The sequence below is a fragment of the Grampus griseus genome, assembly GCF_964374135.1.
Source record: "Grampus griseus genome assembly, chromosome: 2".
In the NCBI taxonomy this organism is placed as follows: domain Eukaryota; kingdom Metazoa; phylum Chordata; class Mammalia; order Artiodactyla; family Delphinidae; genus Grampus; species Grampus griseus.
The window spans coordinates 152,244,365-152,262,650 of record NC_139018.1 but is presented as its reverse complement, the minus strand read 5'-3'; the positions used below and the strand labels follow the sequence as shown (position 1 = coordinate 152,262,650).

Genomic DNA, 18,286 nt, shown 5'->3' with positions numbered 1-18,286 from the left:
TTTTCAAGCCAGTGATTGTAAAGAGGGATGTCATGGAATATAGGCTTTTAGGTTATTTTGGATATTAAGGATATCACGTGTATTAATGGAACTCTCAGTTGTTTTATATTTATATTGGATGCAACGTCTAGGAAAGTTTTAGCCAAAGACTACTGTTCCGTGAATTTGTGCAGCCAAGACCAGCATTGTGCTCAGCACCTGCTCACTAGACTTTGGCTGCAAAACTCACCCAGTTTATTTAATAATAATGTAACTGGGTATTGCCGTAGCTGAAGGACATTGTGCTGCAGTTGGGGTTTCTATATAACACCAAGGCATTGCCTTTGGCAAAATCCACTCTGCCCTACAAACTGTAGCTGATATCCATTAATTCGTTTATCTTGTTTCCACAATAACATGAACCGTAGCAGGCTCGTCTGGTGTTAATCTGAGTGTAAGAGGCAATTTTACAGCCAGTCTTCATTAAAATTTAGCATCAATTAATGTGCAGTTTATAACCTGTTTCCAAAAACTGAAAGCACATTATAGAGATGGAAATGGCTTTTTTTCCCAGCTTCTTAGTTTATGGCTGATTTGGGGATGTTTTATTGAAAGAAGCAATTACCAAAAGGGGACTTTTAATTGTTAAAGGAAAGCTTTTCTTTGTTCCCGTGTGGATTTTACTTTTCAACAAAGTTAAGAAGACATTAAGTTAAACCTAGATGCCTTAGTAAATAACCCAAGGGACAGCTGAGAGCTTCAGGTATCCTCTGCTCTGTGTCCAAAGCAGTAAGCCCCTCACCATCAGGACCCCGGATCCCTGCACTCTGAGGGGGCTGCACCTTGGGACCCAAGGAGAGGGGGACGGAGCACCAGAGCAAAAAGGGGCAGCCATATCTCCTTTTCTTCCAACACTAAGAATACTCAAGCTTGTTTCTCTTCTTTCTTTTCACTCTATATGGGAAGTATGGTTCCTCATCAAAATGGTAGCCTCTGTATTCTGGTTCTCCATCGATTTTAGGCCCAGGAGAACAAACTGCATGTTTTCTGGGGATATGTATGTACATCATTCATTTGCCTGAATTCTCATCTAAGCTCTACCCCCTCTATCAAGCCAGCTACCCCACAGTTATGTGTCTGCACTGTATTATTTTAAACACAGACACGTGCATTTTCACTATTGGTGTAACATCATTAACGTCAACAATCCCTAAAAGTCACTAAAAGAAGCAAATGGCAAGTGGTTTTTTTTTTTAAGTATAGTTGATTTACAATATTAGTGTCAGATGTATAACATAATGATTCAGTAGTTTTATAGATTATACTCCATTTAAAGTTATTACAAAATAGTGGCTGTATTTCCCTGTGCTATACAATATATCCCTGTTGCTTATTTTATGCATAGTAGTTTGTATCTCTTAATCCTATACCCCTATATTGCCCCTCCCCCTTCCCCTCTTCCCACTGGTAACCACTAGTTTGTTCTCTATATCTGTGAGTCGCTTTCTGTTTTGTTATATACATCCATTTGTTTTGTTTCTTAGATTCCAGTAACTGTCATTTAGAAAGCATTTTACAGTTCACAAATCACTTTACCACCTGGTATTTGATTTTCACAACAGTCCCGTAAGTCAGCAGTGTGTTGATAGTTACCGCTTTTACACATTCGGGAACTGAAGCAGCCCAGGGAGGTTAATTTGCCCACATTCCCACAGCTAGTAAGTATCTGTGAAATGAGGCCTGAGCTGGGGTTTTCTGTCTCCAAATGTCACGTCCTCACTCCTGTCAATCGTCTGTGGCTGCATCATTTGCAAAAGTGAAAGTTGGTGAAACTCTCCATTACATGCCATCTGGTGTCCTTTCTTATAAGATTCATGAAATCAAGTGGAAAAAGTAAACTTTGGAGCTAGATTTCCCACTGAGTAGCTCCATGAATTTGAGAAAGTTACCCTTTGAGCCTAGTTTTTTTAAAATTATTACTATCTATCTGTGTTGCAGAGTGTTCTGAGCTAAGAATTAAATAGATACTAAAATTAGATAGCACATGTGAAGCACATAGCAGAATGCCTGACACATAGTAGGTCTTGAAGATAATATTAGTGTCTGTGCCATCAGAGGAAATGCTGTGCATTCTATAAGCACATCAGGAAAGCTCAATTCCTCACATATTCTTTTTTTGCCTTGAAAAAGTGGCTAAAACTTAGAGTAAGGTTTTATGCTCATTTTCAGTGATACTTCAAGAACAATCAAGTCCTCCTTCCACTACTTGCTGCTGCTTCCTTCAATACATATTTGCCTCTGAATGGTTTTATAAACTTACTCAGGTCCCTGGGTAGACAGGGCACACTTTTTTAAATAGAATTTCTCAGTGGCTGAGAATAACCCATCCAATTGCACCATAGTTTTGTGAAACCCTTTGAAAGGTAGAGAGAGGATGAAACTGTTCTGTATCATCCCACACCTGTGAAGCTCTATTTGTCTCCATAAAGAGGGTGGAGGAGGATTGGAGAAGTCGTCTTTTCTCACCCAATACATCTCTCTCAGGACTTCGTGACTCTTCTTCAATGAGCGTGAATCCAAATTCTAAAATAAAGTGTCTTCCCCTTCCCTCTAGGTCTTCCTAGCGGAGTTCAAGAAAACCAATCAATTTTTCGCAATAAAAGCCTTAAAGAAAGATGTGGTTTTGATGGATGACGACGTGGAGTGTACAATGGTAGAGAAGAGAGTTCTCTCCTTGGCCTGGGAGCATCCGTTCTTAACGCACATGTTCTGTACGTTCCAGACCAAGGTAAGGCTATCCTTCATCTCTGCCTCTCACCCCAGTAAATCTGGGTGCTCCTGGCAGCCCTCATCTGGAGACATGGGATACTCTCTCCGTTTATTTCTTCCATCCATCCAAATAAGTTTCTTCTGTGCTAAACACCATTGAAATATTACTTAGAATTTTTTAATGTAGTTGATCGGGAAAGGGCCTTACTTCTGGATTTGTTTGTTTTTTAGAACTTGGTTTAACTTATATAAGCAGTATGTGACTTGCTTAACAAGGCAGTGCTTTGTGAGAGGGAAAAAGTGACATCTGTTTATTTATCTACCATATGTGTATTTGAAGAGATGAAAGTTGGAAAAATAGATCAAAACCTGTGTGCACTGTTATTTTCCTTTATAAGGCCAGTAGAAGATCACCCTTTAGAGCGGGCTTCATCAGTGAGGCCCTGAGCATTGTGGTAAAAGGGTGAATTTTGTCAGAAGTGTCTCTTCTGGGAGAATTCTCCTCCTGATCTCCTTTTTCCTTAAAATTAAAAAAAGATTTTCGTTTGACTCATTTTAGAAAATTTGGAAAGTGCGTATATGCTCAGAGAAGAAATCATTTTAGAAAATTGATTTTAGAAAATTTGGAAAGTGCTTATATGCTCAGAGAAGAAATCATTTTTAGAAAATTGATTTTAGAAAATTTGGAAAGTGTTTATATGCTCAGAGATCATTTTAGAAAATTTGGAAAGTGCTTATATGCTCAGAGAAGCAAATCATATGTAATCCCATCACTTGGGTATACTCACCGTTAATACTTCTAAGTTTATCCTTCTAGATTTTTCCCCCATTAGATTTTTAAAGGTAAAAATAATGACCTACTGGAAATACCTCCTGTTCTGTAACTTGCATTTTCAACACTCTCTACATTTCCTCACATCTGTGGGTGGTATTCTACAATTTATCTAATTAGGCTACTTCTAAATTTTGTTCTGATTCGAATCACACTGAAATGAACATCCTTGTAGTTCAGTCTTCCTGCACAGACATAATGATTTTCTCTTTTTATTTTTCTACCCTACTTGACCCTATATCCCTATGTATGAGAGCCTAGAATAATAAGCAGACCCATGTGGAGCCATATGGTTAAGGTCCAAAGAACATGAGGAGTTTTTCTCTTGTTCTCTTTCAAGCCTTGATGAGAATGTCCTACCTTAGGACAAGTAACTGAGGACCTCAAGATGCCTCCAGCCACAGGAGGCATTAGTGGGGAAACGGAGTCAGCCAGAAAATGTGGGCAGTCACTAGGGGTTTCATCACCACTTCTCCAGCTCCCAGTAGCTTCTCAGCAAGTGTTTAATTAGGGAATAAATGAATAAATATACTTGGCTAAAATAAAGAGAAACCAGACCATGAAAAAGCACTCAATGATCATATACTGTATTCAAAGCATTGTGAAGGATATAGAACGAATACAGTTCCTGACCTGGAGAATTTCATACTATAAAAAAATTAAAGAGGCAAGAATGACACTTCTAACAGTGGTGAGTAATATTAATTGCAGAATGCAGACTCTAAGCACCAGAGCTGAGAAAACTAGAAAGTAGAATTTGAATAGAAATTAGAATAGGCAGAAAGGGTCTTGGACAGCAGAGGTGTAGGGGCTATAAGAAGGCATGAAGGAATAAAGGGATTATGATAAGCTCTTTAAAAGTAGGCTTATGTTTTCCAGCAGGAAGGAGTTTGGAATTTCTGATAAGGAGGGTTAGAAAGATTTCCTGCTAGAAATTTCCTCCTGGAGATCGTAAATATCTGCTGGTCTGGGATGGTGCAGATATTTTACTGGAAGACAAAGTAAGCAACTGTCCCACTCTCCTGGGCTGTGTTCTAGATTTGCTGTGGTTACTTACAATCTCATTTTTTCCTCTTGAAATATTGTGGGACTTTTATCAAAATACTAAATACACCTCAGACCAGGCTTCTAGGGGCATTATGTAATCAAGTTTCACTGGGCACCTTTCCCTGCTGTTTTTATATATTTGTTTGTATCATTGTTTTCGTACTGTGTAGGGAAGGCTGTTGTGAATCCCACTTTGCAGAAAATAGGTATGTTTCCTTCTCTGATTGTCAGTTAGAGCCTCAGGCAGAGTTTGCTTCTTTCCCCGTTACAGGAAATGCTCTTAAGATTTCAAGCCTATGTAATGCTTTACCAAAACCAGAAAAGTAAATGCATGAGAAAAAGTGTCAGAGAATGTACATATCAAATGTAAAAATGACTGTCTCACTACTTAGATTTCAAGGAATTGAGTCCTTTTAGAAATAAGAGATGTGGGGGGGGCAGGGAGAGGCAAAGCTTACATTATACTTTCTGAAGGACCCTGATTTGAGATGTCCTGATTTTTTAATTTTATTCATTTTTTATTGAAGTACAGTTGCTGTACAATATTATGTTATAGGTGTACAATATAGTGATTCATAATTTTTAAAGGTTATACTCCATTTATACTTATTATAAAACATTGGCTAGATTCCCTGTGTTGTACAATATATCCTTGTAACTTATTTTATACTTAATAGTACTGATTTGTTCTTCAAACCTTGTATGTCAAACAAAATAACCACAAGTGAGTTACACACAAGTGAGTGTAAACAGCAGCAGTCGATATGAATCATGATTTCCTCTGGGTAATTTTTTAATGTAGTCAGTTGGGAAAGGGCCTTACTTCTGGATTATTTTGTCTGCTTGCTTATTTTTTAGAATTTGGTTTAACTTATATAATAACGAGGATTCCAAGCATATGTGACTTGCTTAACAAAGCAAAGATTGCTTTGGCTCTTTGGGGTCTTTTGTGGTTCCATACAAATTTTAGGATTATTTGTTCTAGTTCTGTGAAAAATGCCATGGGTATTGTGATAGGTATTGCATTAAATCTGTAGATTGTTTTCCGTAGTATGGACATTTTAACAATATTAAGTATTCTAATCCATGAACACAGGATATCTTTCCCCATTTCTTTGTATCATCTTGAATCTTCTACATCAGTATCTTTTAGTTTTCAGACTACAGGTCTTTCACGTCTTTAGTTAAATTAATTCCTAGGTATTTTATTCTTTTCTGATGCAACTGTAAATGGGATTGTTTTCGTACCTTCTCTTTACGCAGTATACAGAAATGCAACACATTCTGCATATAAATTTTGTATCCTGCAACTTTATTTATAAGGTCTAATATTAGTTTTTTCACAGTTTCTTTATGGTTTTCTATGTATAGTTATCATGTCATCTGCAAATAGTGACAGTTTTACTTTCTTTTTTCCAATTTGGATATCTTTCGTTTTCTTGTCTGATTGCTATGGCTAGGACTGCCAATACTATCTTGAATATAAGTGGTGAGAGTTGGAATCCTTGTCTTTTTCCTGATATTAGAAGAAGAGCTTTCAGCTCTTCACTATGGAATAAGTTGTTAGCTGTGGGTTTGTCATATATGGCCTTCACTAAATATGTTGAAGTGTATTCCTTCTATACCCACTTTGATAAGAGTTTTTATCATGAATGGATGTTAAATTTTTTTAAATGCTTTTTCTGTTATCTATTGAGATGATATGGTTTTTGTCCTTCGTTTTGTTAATATGGTGTATCATGTTGACTGATCTGTAGATATTGAACCATCCTTGCATCTCTGGGATAAATCCCACTTGATCATGGTGTATGACTCTTCTAATATATTGTTCAATTTGGTTTGTTTATATTTTGTTGAGGATTTTTACATCTGTATTCATCTGGGATATTGGCCTGTAATTTTTGTGTGGTGCCTTTGTCTAGTTTTAGCATCATGGTAATGCTGATCTCATAGAATGAGTTCAAAAGTATTCCTTCCTCTTTAATTTTTTTGGAATATTTTGAGAAGGATAGGTATTAACTCTTTTTATATATTTGGTAGAATTCCCCTGTGAAGCAATCTTGTTCTGGACTTCTGTTTGTTGGGAGTTTTTTTTTTTTTTCCCACTTATTCAATTTCATTACTGATTATCAGTCTGTTAGATTTTCTGTTTCTTCCTGATTCAGTCTTGAAAGATTGAATGTTACTAGGAATTTATCCATTTCTTTTAGGTTGTGCAATTTGCTGGCATATAATTGTTTATAGTTGCCTCTTATGATTCTTTGTATTTCTGTGGTGTCAGTTATAGTTTCTCTTTCATTTCTGATTTTATCTGGGCCATCTTTCTTGATGAATGTGGCTAAAGGTTTACCAGTTTTCTTTATCTTTTCAAAGAACCAGCTCTTAAGTTTAAGTGATCATTTCTACTGTTATTTTTTGTCTCCATTTCATTTATTTCCACTCTGATCTTAATTATTTCCCTCCTATTAACTTCAGGCTTTATTTCTTTTTATAGTTCATTTAGGTGTCAAGTTCGGTTGTTTGAGATTTTTATTTCTTGAGGTAGGCCTGTATTTCTATGAATTTTCCTCTTAGAACGCTTTTGCTGTGTCCTGTAGACTTTGGAAAGTTGCATTTCCATTTGTCTCAAGGTATTTTTTATTTCCTCTTTGATTTCTTCAGTGACCTATTGGTTATTTAGTAGTATGTTGTTTGGCCTCCATTTGTTTGTGTTTTTTGCAATTTTCTTCTTTTGATTTCTAGTTTCATACCATTGTGGTCAGAAAAGATGCTTGGTATGATGTCAGTCTTGTTAAATTTATTGAGACTTGTTTGGTGGCCTAACATAACCTACCTGGAGAATGTTCCATGTGCACTTGAAAAAGAATCTATATTCTGTTTTTGGATGGAATGTTCTGTAGGTCATTTAAGGCCAGTGTTTCTTTATTGATTTTTCTGGTTGGATGATCTATCCATTGTTGAAAGTGGCATTAAAGTCCCCTATTATTATTGTATTACTTTCAGTTTCTCCCGTTATGTCTGTTAATAGTTAGGTGCTTCTATGTTGGGTGCATAAATATTTACAAATGTTGAATCCTGTTCTTAGATTGACCCCTTTATTATTATGTAATGTCCTTCTTGGTCATTTGTTACAGTATTGTTTTAAAGCCTATTTTGTTGGCTATGAATATTGCTACCCCAGCTTTCTTTTCATTTCCATTTGCATGGAGTATCTTTTTCTGTCCCCTTACTTTCACTCTGTGTGTGTCTTTAGGTCTGAAGTGAGTCTCTTGGAGGCAGCATATAGTTGGGTCTTGTTTTTTGTTTTTAATCCATTCAGCCACTGTGTTTTGATTGGAGCATTTAGTCCATTTACATTTAAAGTGGTTATTGATAGATATGTACTTAGTGCCATTTTGTTAATTGTTTTCTGGTTGTTTTTATAGCCCTTCTCTGTTCCTTTCTTATTCTCTTTGCCTCTTTCCTTGTGGTTTAATCATTTTCTCTAATGTAATGTTTGTGTTCCTTTCTCTTTATTTTTTGTACATGATAGGTTTGTTTTTTTGTTTTTTGTTTGTTTTTTTGTTTGTTTTTTTTGCGGTATGCGGGCCTCTCACTGTTGTGGTCTCTCCCGTTGTGGAGCACAGGCTCCAGACGCGCAGGCTCAGTGGCCAGGGCTCACGGGCCCAGCCGCTCCGCGGCACGTGGGATCTTCCCGGACCGGGGCGCGAACCCACGTCCCCTGCATTGGCAGGCGGACTCTCAACCACTGCGCCACCAGGGAAGCCCCATCATAGGTTTTTGATTTGCAGCTACCATGAAGTTCATCTCTCTCTCTCTCTCGTATATGTATATGAGTTTATTTTAAGCTCAAAGTCACTTAAGTTAGAATGCATTCTAAAAGCACTACATTTGTACTCTCCTTGCCAACATTTTGGTTTTTATGTCATATTTTATGTCTTTTTGTGTATCCCTTCACTTCTTTTGTAGTTATAGTTGATTTTACTACTTTTGATTTTACTACTTTTAGCCTTCATGCTAGTTTAAGTGGCTGTTCCACAGCCTTTCCTATATATTTTCCTTTACCAGTGAGATTTTTTCTTTCATATATTTTCATATTTCTGTTTATGGCCTTTTCGTTTCACTTACAAAAAAATGTTAAAGGGTCTTCTTTAAGGCCAGTTTAGCAGTGATGAACTACGTTAGTTTTCACTCGTCTGGGAAACTCTTGATCTTGTCTTCAATTCTGAATGATAACTTTCCCAGGTAGAGTACTCTTGGTTATAAGTTTTCTTCCTTTTAAATTTTTTCCTTTCAGCACTTTATCATGCCACTGCCTCTGGCCTGCAAAGTTTTTGATGAAAAGTCAGCTGTCAGTCTTATAAGGGTTCACTTGTAGGTGACTAGTTGCTTTCCTCTTGCTGCTTTTTCTTATCTTTAATTTTTGCCATTTTCATTGCAATGTGTATTGGGGTATATCTGTTTGGGTTCATGTTGTTTGGGACTCTCTGCTTCCTGGGCCTGGATATCTGTTTCCTTCACCAAGTTAGGGAGGCTTTCAGCCATTTTCTTTTCTCCTCCTGGGACCCCTATAATGTGAACGTGAGTAGGCTTGATGTTGTGCCAGAGGTACCTCAAACTATCATTTTTAAATTTTTTTTCTTTTTGCTGTTCTGTTTGGGTGATTTCCACTCTTCTGTCTTCCAGATTGCTGATCCATTCTTCTGTATCGTCTAATCTGCTATTGATTCCCTGTAGTGTGTTTTTCATTTGTTATTGTAGTCTTCGGTTCTGATTGGTTCTTTCTTATATTTTCTGACTCATTGTTGAAGTTCTCATTGTGTTCCTTTATTCTTCTTTTGAGTTCAGTGAATATCTTTATGACCATTTACTTTGAACTCTTAAATCCAGGTAATTTACTTATCTCTATTTCATTAGGGTGTTTTCCCCAGGGTTTTATCTTGTTCTTTCACTTGGAACATATTCCTCTGTCTCCTCATTTAGTTTGACTTTCTGGTTTGTTTCTATGAATTAGGTAAGACAGCTACGTCTCCTGGTTTTAAAGGTGGCCTTGTGTAAGGAGCATCCCCTGTGTGGGCTGGGCAGCTTTGGCAGTCTGGTTGGGTCAGGCTCAGCCTAGGGGTGAGGGGGGCTGGAACTGGAGCAGGTATGGGCCAGGGGGCGGGGGCTGTCTCTGGGCAGGGTGTCCTGTGGCCACCCTGGCAGGATGGCTGGAGCAACATGAGCCAGAGTGGCCTAGGATATATACCACACCAAAGCCACCCCGGTAGCATGGCTGTAGCTAGTGCAGGCCTGGGCATGCTACGGTGGCCTTGGCAGGCTGGCTACAGTGTCTGGACTGTTTTTCCATCCATGCACAGCACCTCCAACCCTGGAGAGAGTTCCAGCAGTTCCCCATGTGTTTGGCAGATGCTCTAAGGTTAGTAAATGGATTTCCTTCAAATATGGTCTAAAGTGTCCTTTAAATTGCTGGGGGTTTTTTTCTCACTGTGCACCAAGGTGGGCAAGTCTGTGCACAGGCCTCTCAGTGGTATCCCTCTCTACTGCAGATCGCTGTGTCAGGGGTGTTTCCTGTTGATGCTGGGTCTTGGTCCCTCCGTCATTTCTTGTGCAGAAGCTGTTCAATCAGCTCTTTGTTCTTCCGGAGAAATTGCTTTCTGTGTAGGTGTACATCAGTGTGTCCATGGGAGGAATCTTTTAACTGTACTCACTAACAAACTAAAATCTATTAGAAACAATCATAAAACCTTGAAAATACATGTCATAAATTACTTTAGAAACTCATGTTAACAAATGTTTCTTGTTGACCTGCTAAGTTCTATGTTTCCCCAACAGAGGCAAGACTCAAACTATATGGGGATTAAATTAGAAAACTATTTCCTTTTGCTACCTAATTCTAAGTAGTAAATAGAAAAATACAAGTTCTAGCTTGGAAGAGTAGTATTCTGCTTTCTTGATTTTAAGATACCATCAATAATTAGATGCCCTGTTTTCTTCTTTTTTTTTTTCATTTTAACATCTTTATTGGAGTATAATTGCTTTACAGTGGTATGTTAGTTTCAGCTTCACAACAAAATGAATCAGTTATATATATACATATGTTCCCATATCTCTTCCCGCTTGCATCTCCCTCCCTCCCACCCTCCCTATCCCACCCCTCCAGGCGGTCACAAAGCACCGAGCTGATCTCCCTGTGCTATGCGGCTGCTTCCCACTAGCTATCTACCTTAACGTTTGGTAGTGTATGTATGTCCATGACTCTCTCTTGCTTTGTCACCGTTTACCCTTCTCCCTCCCCATAGCCTCAAGTCCATTCTCTAGTAACTCTGTGTCTTTCTTCCTGTTTCACCCCTAGGTTTTTCATGACATTTTTTTTTTCTTAAATTCCATACATATGTGTTAGCATACGATATTTGTCTCTCTCTTTCTGACTTACTTCACTCTGTATGACAGACTCTAGGTCTATCCACCTCATTACAAATAGGTCAATTTCGTTTCTTTTTATGGCTGAGTAATATTCCATTGTATATATGTGCCACTTCTTTATCCATTCATCTGTCAGTGGACACTTAGGTTGCTTCCATGTCCTGGCTATTGTAAACAGAGCTGCAGTGAACATTGTGGTACATGACTCTTTTTGAATTATGGTTTTCTCAGGGTATATGCCCAGTAGTGGGATTCCTGGGTCATATGGTAGTTCTATTTGTAGCTTTTTAAGGAACCTCCATACTGTTCTCCACAGTGGCTGTATCAATTTACATTCCCACCAACAGTGTAAGAGTGTTCCCTTTTCTCCACACCCTCTCCAGCATTTATTGTTTCTAGATTTTTTGATATGGCCATTCTGACTGGTGTGAGATGATATCTCATTGTAGTTTTGATTTGCATTTCTCTAATGATTAGTGATGTTGAGCATTCTTTCATGTGTTTGTTGGCAGTCTGTATATCTTCTTTGGAGAAATGTCTATTTAGGTGTTCTGCCCATTTTTGGATTGGGTTGTTTGTTTTTTTGTTATTAAGCTGCATGAGCTGCTTATAAATTTTGGAGATTAATCCTTTGTCAGTTGCTTCATTTGCAAATATTTTCTCCCATTCTGAGGGTTGTCTTTTGGTCTTCTTTATGGTTTCCTTTGCTGCACAAAAGCTTTTAAGTTTCATTAGGTCCCATTTGTTTACTTTCGTTTTTATTTCCATTTCTCTAGGAGGTGGGTCAAAAAGGACCTTGCTGTGATTTATGTCATAGAGCGTCCTGCCTATGTTTTCCTCTAAGAGTTTGATAGTTTCTGGCCTTATATTTAGGTATTTAATCCATTTTGAGCTTATTTTTGTGTATGGTGTTAGGGAGTGTTCTAATCTCATACTTTTACATGTAGCTGTCCAGTTTTCCCAGCACCACTTATTGAATAGGCTGTCCTTTCTCCACTGTACATTCCTGCCTCCTTTGTCAAAGATAAGGTGACCATATGTGCGTGGGTTTATCTCTGGGCTTTCTATCCTGTTCCATTGATCTATCTTTCTGTTTTTGTGCCAGTACCATACTGTCTTGATTACTGTAGCTTTGTAGTATAGTGTGAAGTCAGGGAGCCTGATTCCTCCAGCTCCGTTTTTTGTTCTCAAGATTGCTTTGGCTATTCGGGGTCTTTTGTGTTTCCATACAAATTGTGAAATTTTTTGTTCTAGTTCTGTGGAAAATACCAGTGGTAGTTTGATAGGGATTGCATTGAATCTGTAGATTGCTTTGGGTAGTAGAGTCATTTTCACAATGTTGATTCTTCCAATCCAAGAACATGGTATATCTCTCCATCTATTTGTATCATCTTTAATTTCTTTCATCAGTGTCTTATAATTTTTTGCATACAGGTCTTTTGTCTCCTTAGGTAGGTTTATTCCTAGATATTTTATTCTTTTTGTGGCAATGGTAAATGGGAGTGTTTTCTTGATTTCACTTTCAGATTTTTCATCCTTAGTGTATAGGAATGCCAGAGATTTCTGTGCATTAATTTTGTATCCTGCCACATTACCAAATTCATTGATTAGCTCTAGTAGTTTTCTGGTAGCATCTTTAGGATTCTCTATGTATAGTAGCATGTCATCTGCAAACAGTGACAGCTTTACTTCTTCTTTTCCGATTTGGATTCCTTTTATTTCCTTTTCTTCTCTGATTGCTGTGGCTAAAATTTCCAAAACTATGTTGAATAAGAGTGGTGAGAGTGGGCAACCTTGTCTTGTTCCTGATCTTAGTGGAAATGCTTTCAGTTTTTCACCATTGAGGACGATGTTGGCTGTGGGTTTGTCATATATGGCCTTTATTATGTTGAGGAAAGTTCCCTCTATGCCTACTTTCTGCAGGGTTTTTATCATAAATGGGTGTTGAATTTTGTCGAAAGCTTTCTCTGCATCTGTTGAGATGATCATATGGTTTTTCTCCTGCAATCTGTTAATATGGTGTATCGCGTTGATTGATTTGCATATATTGAAGAATCCTTACATTCCTGGAATAAACCCCACTTGATCATGGTGTATGATCCTTTTAATGTGCTGTTGGATTCTGTTTGCTAGTATTTTGTTGAGGATTTTTGCATCTATGTTCATCAGTGATATTGGCCTGTAGTTTTCTTTCTTTGTGACATCCTTGTCTGGTTTTGGTATCAGGGTGATGGTGGTCTCGTAGAATGAGTTGGGGAGTGTTCCTCCCTCTGCTATATTTTGGAAGAGTTTGAGAAGGATAGGTGATAGCTCTTCTTTAAATGTTTGATAGAATTCGCCTGTGAAGCCATCTGGTCCTGGGCTTTTGCTTGTTGGCTGGGCTTTTGCTTGTTGGAAGATTTTTAATCACAGTTTCAATTTCAGTGCTTGTGATTGGTCTGTTCATATTTTCTATTTCTTCCTGATTCAGTCTTGGCAGGTTGTGCCTTTCTAAGAATTTCTCCATTTCTTCCAGGTTGTCCATTTTATTGGCATAGAGTTGCTTGTAGTAATCTCTCATGATCTTTTGTATTTCTGCAGTGTCAGTTGTTACTTCTCCTTTTTCATTTCTAATTCTATTTTTTTGAGTCTTCTCCTTTTCTTGATGAGTCTGGCTAATGGTTTATCAATTTTGTTTATCCTTTCAAAGAACCAGCTTTTAGTTTTATTGATCTTTGCTATCATTTCCTTCATTTCTTTTTCATTTATTTCTGATCTGATTTTTATGATTTCTTTCCTTCTGCTAACTTTCGGGTTTTTTTGTTCTTCTTTCTCTAATTGCTTTAGGTGCAAGGTTAGGTTGTTTATTTGAGATGTTTCCTGTTTCTTAAGGTAGGATTGTATTGCTATAAACTTCCCTCTTAGAATTGCTTTTGCCGCATCCCATAGGTTTTGGGTGGTTGTGTTTTCATTGTCATTTGTTTCTAGGTATTTTTTGATTTGCTCTTTGATTTCTTCAGTGATCACTTCGTTATTAAGTAGTGTATTGTTTAGCCTCCATGTGTTTGTATTTTTTACAGATCTTTTCCTGTAATTGATATCGAGTCTCATAGCGTTGTGGTCGGAAAAGATACTTGATACAATTTCAATTTTCTTAAATTTACCAAGGCTTGATTTGTGACCCAAGATATGATCTATCCTGGAGAATGTTCCATGAGCACTTGAGAAGAATGTGTATTCTGTTGTTTTTGGATGGAATGTCCTATAAATATCAATTAACTCCATCTCGTTTCATGTATCATTTAAAGCTTGTGTTTCCTTATTTATTTTCATTTTGGATGATCTGTCCATTGGTGAAAGTGGGGTGTTAAAGTCCCCTACTATGATTGTGTTACTGTCGATTTCCCCTTTTATGGCTGTAGTATTTGCCTTATGTATTGAGGTGCTCCTATGTTGGGTGCATAAATATTTACAATTGTTATATCTTCTTCTTGGATCGATCCCTTGATCATTATGTAGTGTCCTTCTTTGTCTCTTTTAATAGTCTTTGTTTTAAAGTCTATTTTGTCTGATATGAGAATTGCTACTCCAGCATTCTTTTGGTTTCCATTTGCGTGAAATACCTTTTTCCATCCCCTTACTTTCAGTCTGTATGTGTCTCTAGGTCTGAAGTGGGTCTCTTGTAGACAGCAAATATATGCGTCTTGTTTTTGTATCCATTCAGCCAATCTGTGTCTTTTGGTGGGAGCATTTAGTCCATTTACATTTAAGGTAATTATCGATATGTGTGTTCCCATTCCCATTTTCTTAATTGTTTTGGGTTCGTTATTGTAGGTCTTTTCCTTCTTTTGTGTTTCTTGCCTAGAGAAGTTCCTTTAGCAGTTGTTGTAGAGCTGGTTTGGTGGTGCTGAACTCTCTCATCTTTTGCTTGTCTGTAAAGGTTTTAATTTCTCCATCAAATCTGAATGAGATCCTTGCTGGGTAGAATAATCTTGGTTGCAGGTTTTTCTCCTTCAACACTTTCAATATGTCCTGCCACTCCCTTCTGGCTTGCAGAGTTTCTGCTGAAAGATCAGCTGTTAACCTTATGGGGATTCCCTTGTGTGTTATTTGTTGTTTTTCCCTTGCTGCTTTTAATATGTTTTCTTTGTATTTAATTTTTGACAGTTTGATTAATATGTGTCTTGGTGTATTTCTCTTTGGATTTATCCTGTATGGGACTCTCTGTGCTCCTGGACTTGATTAACTATTTCCTTTCCCGTATTAGGGAAGTTTTCAACTATAATCTCTTCAAATATTTTCTCAGTCCCTTTCTTTTTCTCTTCTTCTTCTGGAACCCCTATAATTCGAATGTTGGTGTGTTTAACGTTGTCCCAGAGGTCTCTGAGACTGTCCTCAGTTCTTTTCATTCTTTTTTCTTTATTCTGCTCTGCAGTAGTTATTTCCACTATTTTATCTTCCAGGTCACTTATCCGTTTTTCTGCCTCAGTTATTCTGCTATTGATCCCATCTAGAGTATTTTTCATTTCATTTATTGTGCTGTTCATCATTGTTTGTTTCATCTTTAGTTCTTCTAGATCCTTGTTAACTGATTCTTGCATTTTGTCTATTCTATTTCCAAGATTTTGGATCATCTTTACTATCATTATTCTGAATTCTTTTTCAGGTAGACTGCCTATTTCCTCTTCATTTGTTAGGTCTGGTGGGTTTTTATCTTTTCCTTCATCTGCTGTGTGTTTTTCTGTCTTTTCATTTTGCTTATCTTACTGTGTTTGGGGTCTCCTTTATTGCAGGCTGAAGGTTCGTAGTTCCTGTTGTTTTTTGTATCTGTCCCAGTGGCTAAGGTTGGTTCAGTGGGTTGTGTAGGCTTCCTGGTGGAGGGGACTAGTGCCTGTGTTCTGGTGGATGAGGCCGGATCTTGTCTTTCTGGTGGGCAGGTCCACGTCTGGTGGTGTGTTTTCGGGTGTCTGTGGACTTATTATGATTTTAGGCAGCCTCTCTGCTAATGGGTGGGGTTGTGTTCCTGTCTTGCTAGTTGTTTGGCATAGGATGTCCAGCACTGTAGCTTGCTGGTCGTTGAGTGAAGCTGGGTGCTGGCGTTGAGATGGAGATCTCTGGGAGATTTTCGCTGTTTGATATTATGTGCAGCTGGGAGGCCTCTTGTGGACCAGTGTCCTGAAGTTGGCTCTCCCACCTCAGAGGAACAGCACTGACTCCTGGCTGCAGCACCAAGAGCCTTTCATCCACAGGGCTCCTTAATTTGGGATGATTCGTTGTCTATTCATGTATTCCACAGATGCAGGGTACATCAAGTTTATTGTGGAGCTTTAATCCGCTGCCTCTGAGGCTGCTGGGAGAGATCCCTTTCTCTTCTTTGTTCTTACAGCTCCCAGGGGCTCAGCTTTGGATTTGGCCCCGCCTGTGCGTGTAGGTCGCCGGAGGGCGTCTGTTCTTCGCTCAGACAGGACAGGGTTAAAGGAGCTGCTGATTCGGAGGCTCTGGCTCACTCAGGCCGGGGGGTAGGGAGGGTCACGGAGTGTGGGGCGGGCCTGCGGCGGCAGAGGCCAGCGTGATGTTGCTAGCCTGAGGCGCGCCGTGCGTTCTCCTGGGGGAGTTGTCCCTGGATCCCGGGACCCTGGCAGTGGCGGGCTGCACAGGCTCCCCGGAAGGGGGTGTGGATAGTGACCTGTGTTCACACAGGCTTCTTGGTGGTGGCAGCAGCGGCCTTAGCGTCTCATGTCTGTCTCTGGGCTCCGCACTTTTAGCCGCGGCTTGCGCCCGTCTCTGGAGCTCTCTTAAGCAGCGTTCTTAATCCCCTCTCCTCGTGCACCAGGAAACAAAGAGGGAAGAAAAAGTCTCTTGCCTCTTCGGCAGGTCCAGACTTTTCCCCAGACTCCCTCCCGGCTAGCCGCGGTGCACTAACGCCCTGCAGGCTGTGTTCACGCCACCAACCTCAGTCCTCTCCCGGCGCTCCGACCGAAGCCCGAGCCTCAGCTCCCAGCCCCGCCCGCCGCGGGCAAGCAGACAAACCTCTCGGCTGGTGACTGCCAGTCGGCCCGATCCTCTGCGCTGGAATCTCTCCGCTTTGCCCTCCCCACCCCTGTTGCTGTGCTCTCCTCCGCGGCTCCCAAGCTCCCCCACTCCGCCACCTGAAGTCTCCGCCCGCGAAGGAGCTTCCTAGTGTGTGGACACGTTTCCTCCTTCACAGCTCTCTCCCGCTGGTGCAGGACCCGTCCCTATCCTTTTGTCTCTGTTTAGTTTTTTCTTTTGCCCTAACCAGGTACGTGGGGGGTTCCTTGCCTTTTGGGAGGTCTGAGGTCTTCTGCCAGCGTTCAGTAGGTGCTCCGTAGGAGTTGTTCCACACGTAGATGTATTTCTGGTGTATCTGTGGGGAGGAAGGTGATCTCCGTGTCTTACTCTTCCGCCATCTTCCCGGAAGTCACCGCCCTGTTTACTTGATACACAAAATTATTTTAAAAACTAGAAGCCATCTCCCAATTTCAGAATTATCTAAATGTGAATTAACATGTATGTCAATTAGAAATTGCATTGGCTGCTAGTAACAGGGATAGAAAATAACAATGACTTACATGAGACAGAAGTGTTTTTCTCTTCATATAAAAGGAGTTACATACATGGTTCAAAGCAAGTATGACAGTTCCATGGTGTCAGAGATCCAGGAACCATCTGCTCCCTGTTCCATCATCTACTGTACTGAGTTCCTATCCTCAAGGGTACTCCTCAGTCCAATATGGCTGCTAGAGCCCAGCCCTCACAGCCACATTCTAGGGAAGAAAGAACAACCCCATGCCAGCTTAGTCTTCTTTCTTAAGTCACTTTTCCAAAAGGCCCACAAAAAACTGCTGCTTACCTCTCTCTGACTCTTCTATAGCTGTAAGGAAAGCTGGAAAGTTGAATCTTAAGCACGTTGTCATCCAGAATAATTTTTTTTTTTTTTTACTAAGAAAGAAAGGGAGGCAACCAGCCATTTCTGCTCCAACATATATATTAAAATAAAAATATGATTAAAACTAGGTTTACTGAAGCCTATTTTGTGCCAGATAGTTTCCTAGGAACTTTAAATATATTATCTCATTTAATTCTATAAACCCAATGAAGTAGATATTATTACTCTATTTTACCTATGAGAAAACTGAAGCTAAGAAAGATGAACCTTGCCTTAAGGCCACTCAGCTGGAAACGGGAAACAGCAATCAATCTTACCATATGTCTTTGTCCAGATATGGGCCTCCT

The 18,286-nt window shown here is 39.3% G+C and overlaps 1 protein-coding gene across 6 annotated transcripts in view; it reads left to right on the top strand.

Moving 5' to 3' along the window:
• PRKCQ (protein kinase C theta) overlaps window positions 1-18,286 on the top strand; it is a 159,321-nt gene that overhangs the window by 78,653 nt on the left and 62,382 nt on the right. For all 6 annotated transcript variants that reach the window (XM_082649703.1, XM_082649705.1, XM_082649706.1 and 3 more), the window contains one exon: window positions 2,594-2,767. In XM_082649703.1, the coding sequence (XP_082505829.1) occupies window positions 2,594-2,767 (174 nt within the window). The remainder of the gene's footprint in view (window positions 1-2,593; window positions 2,768-18,286) is intronic.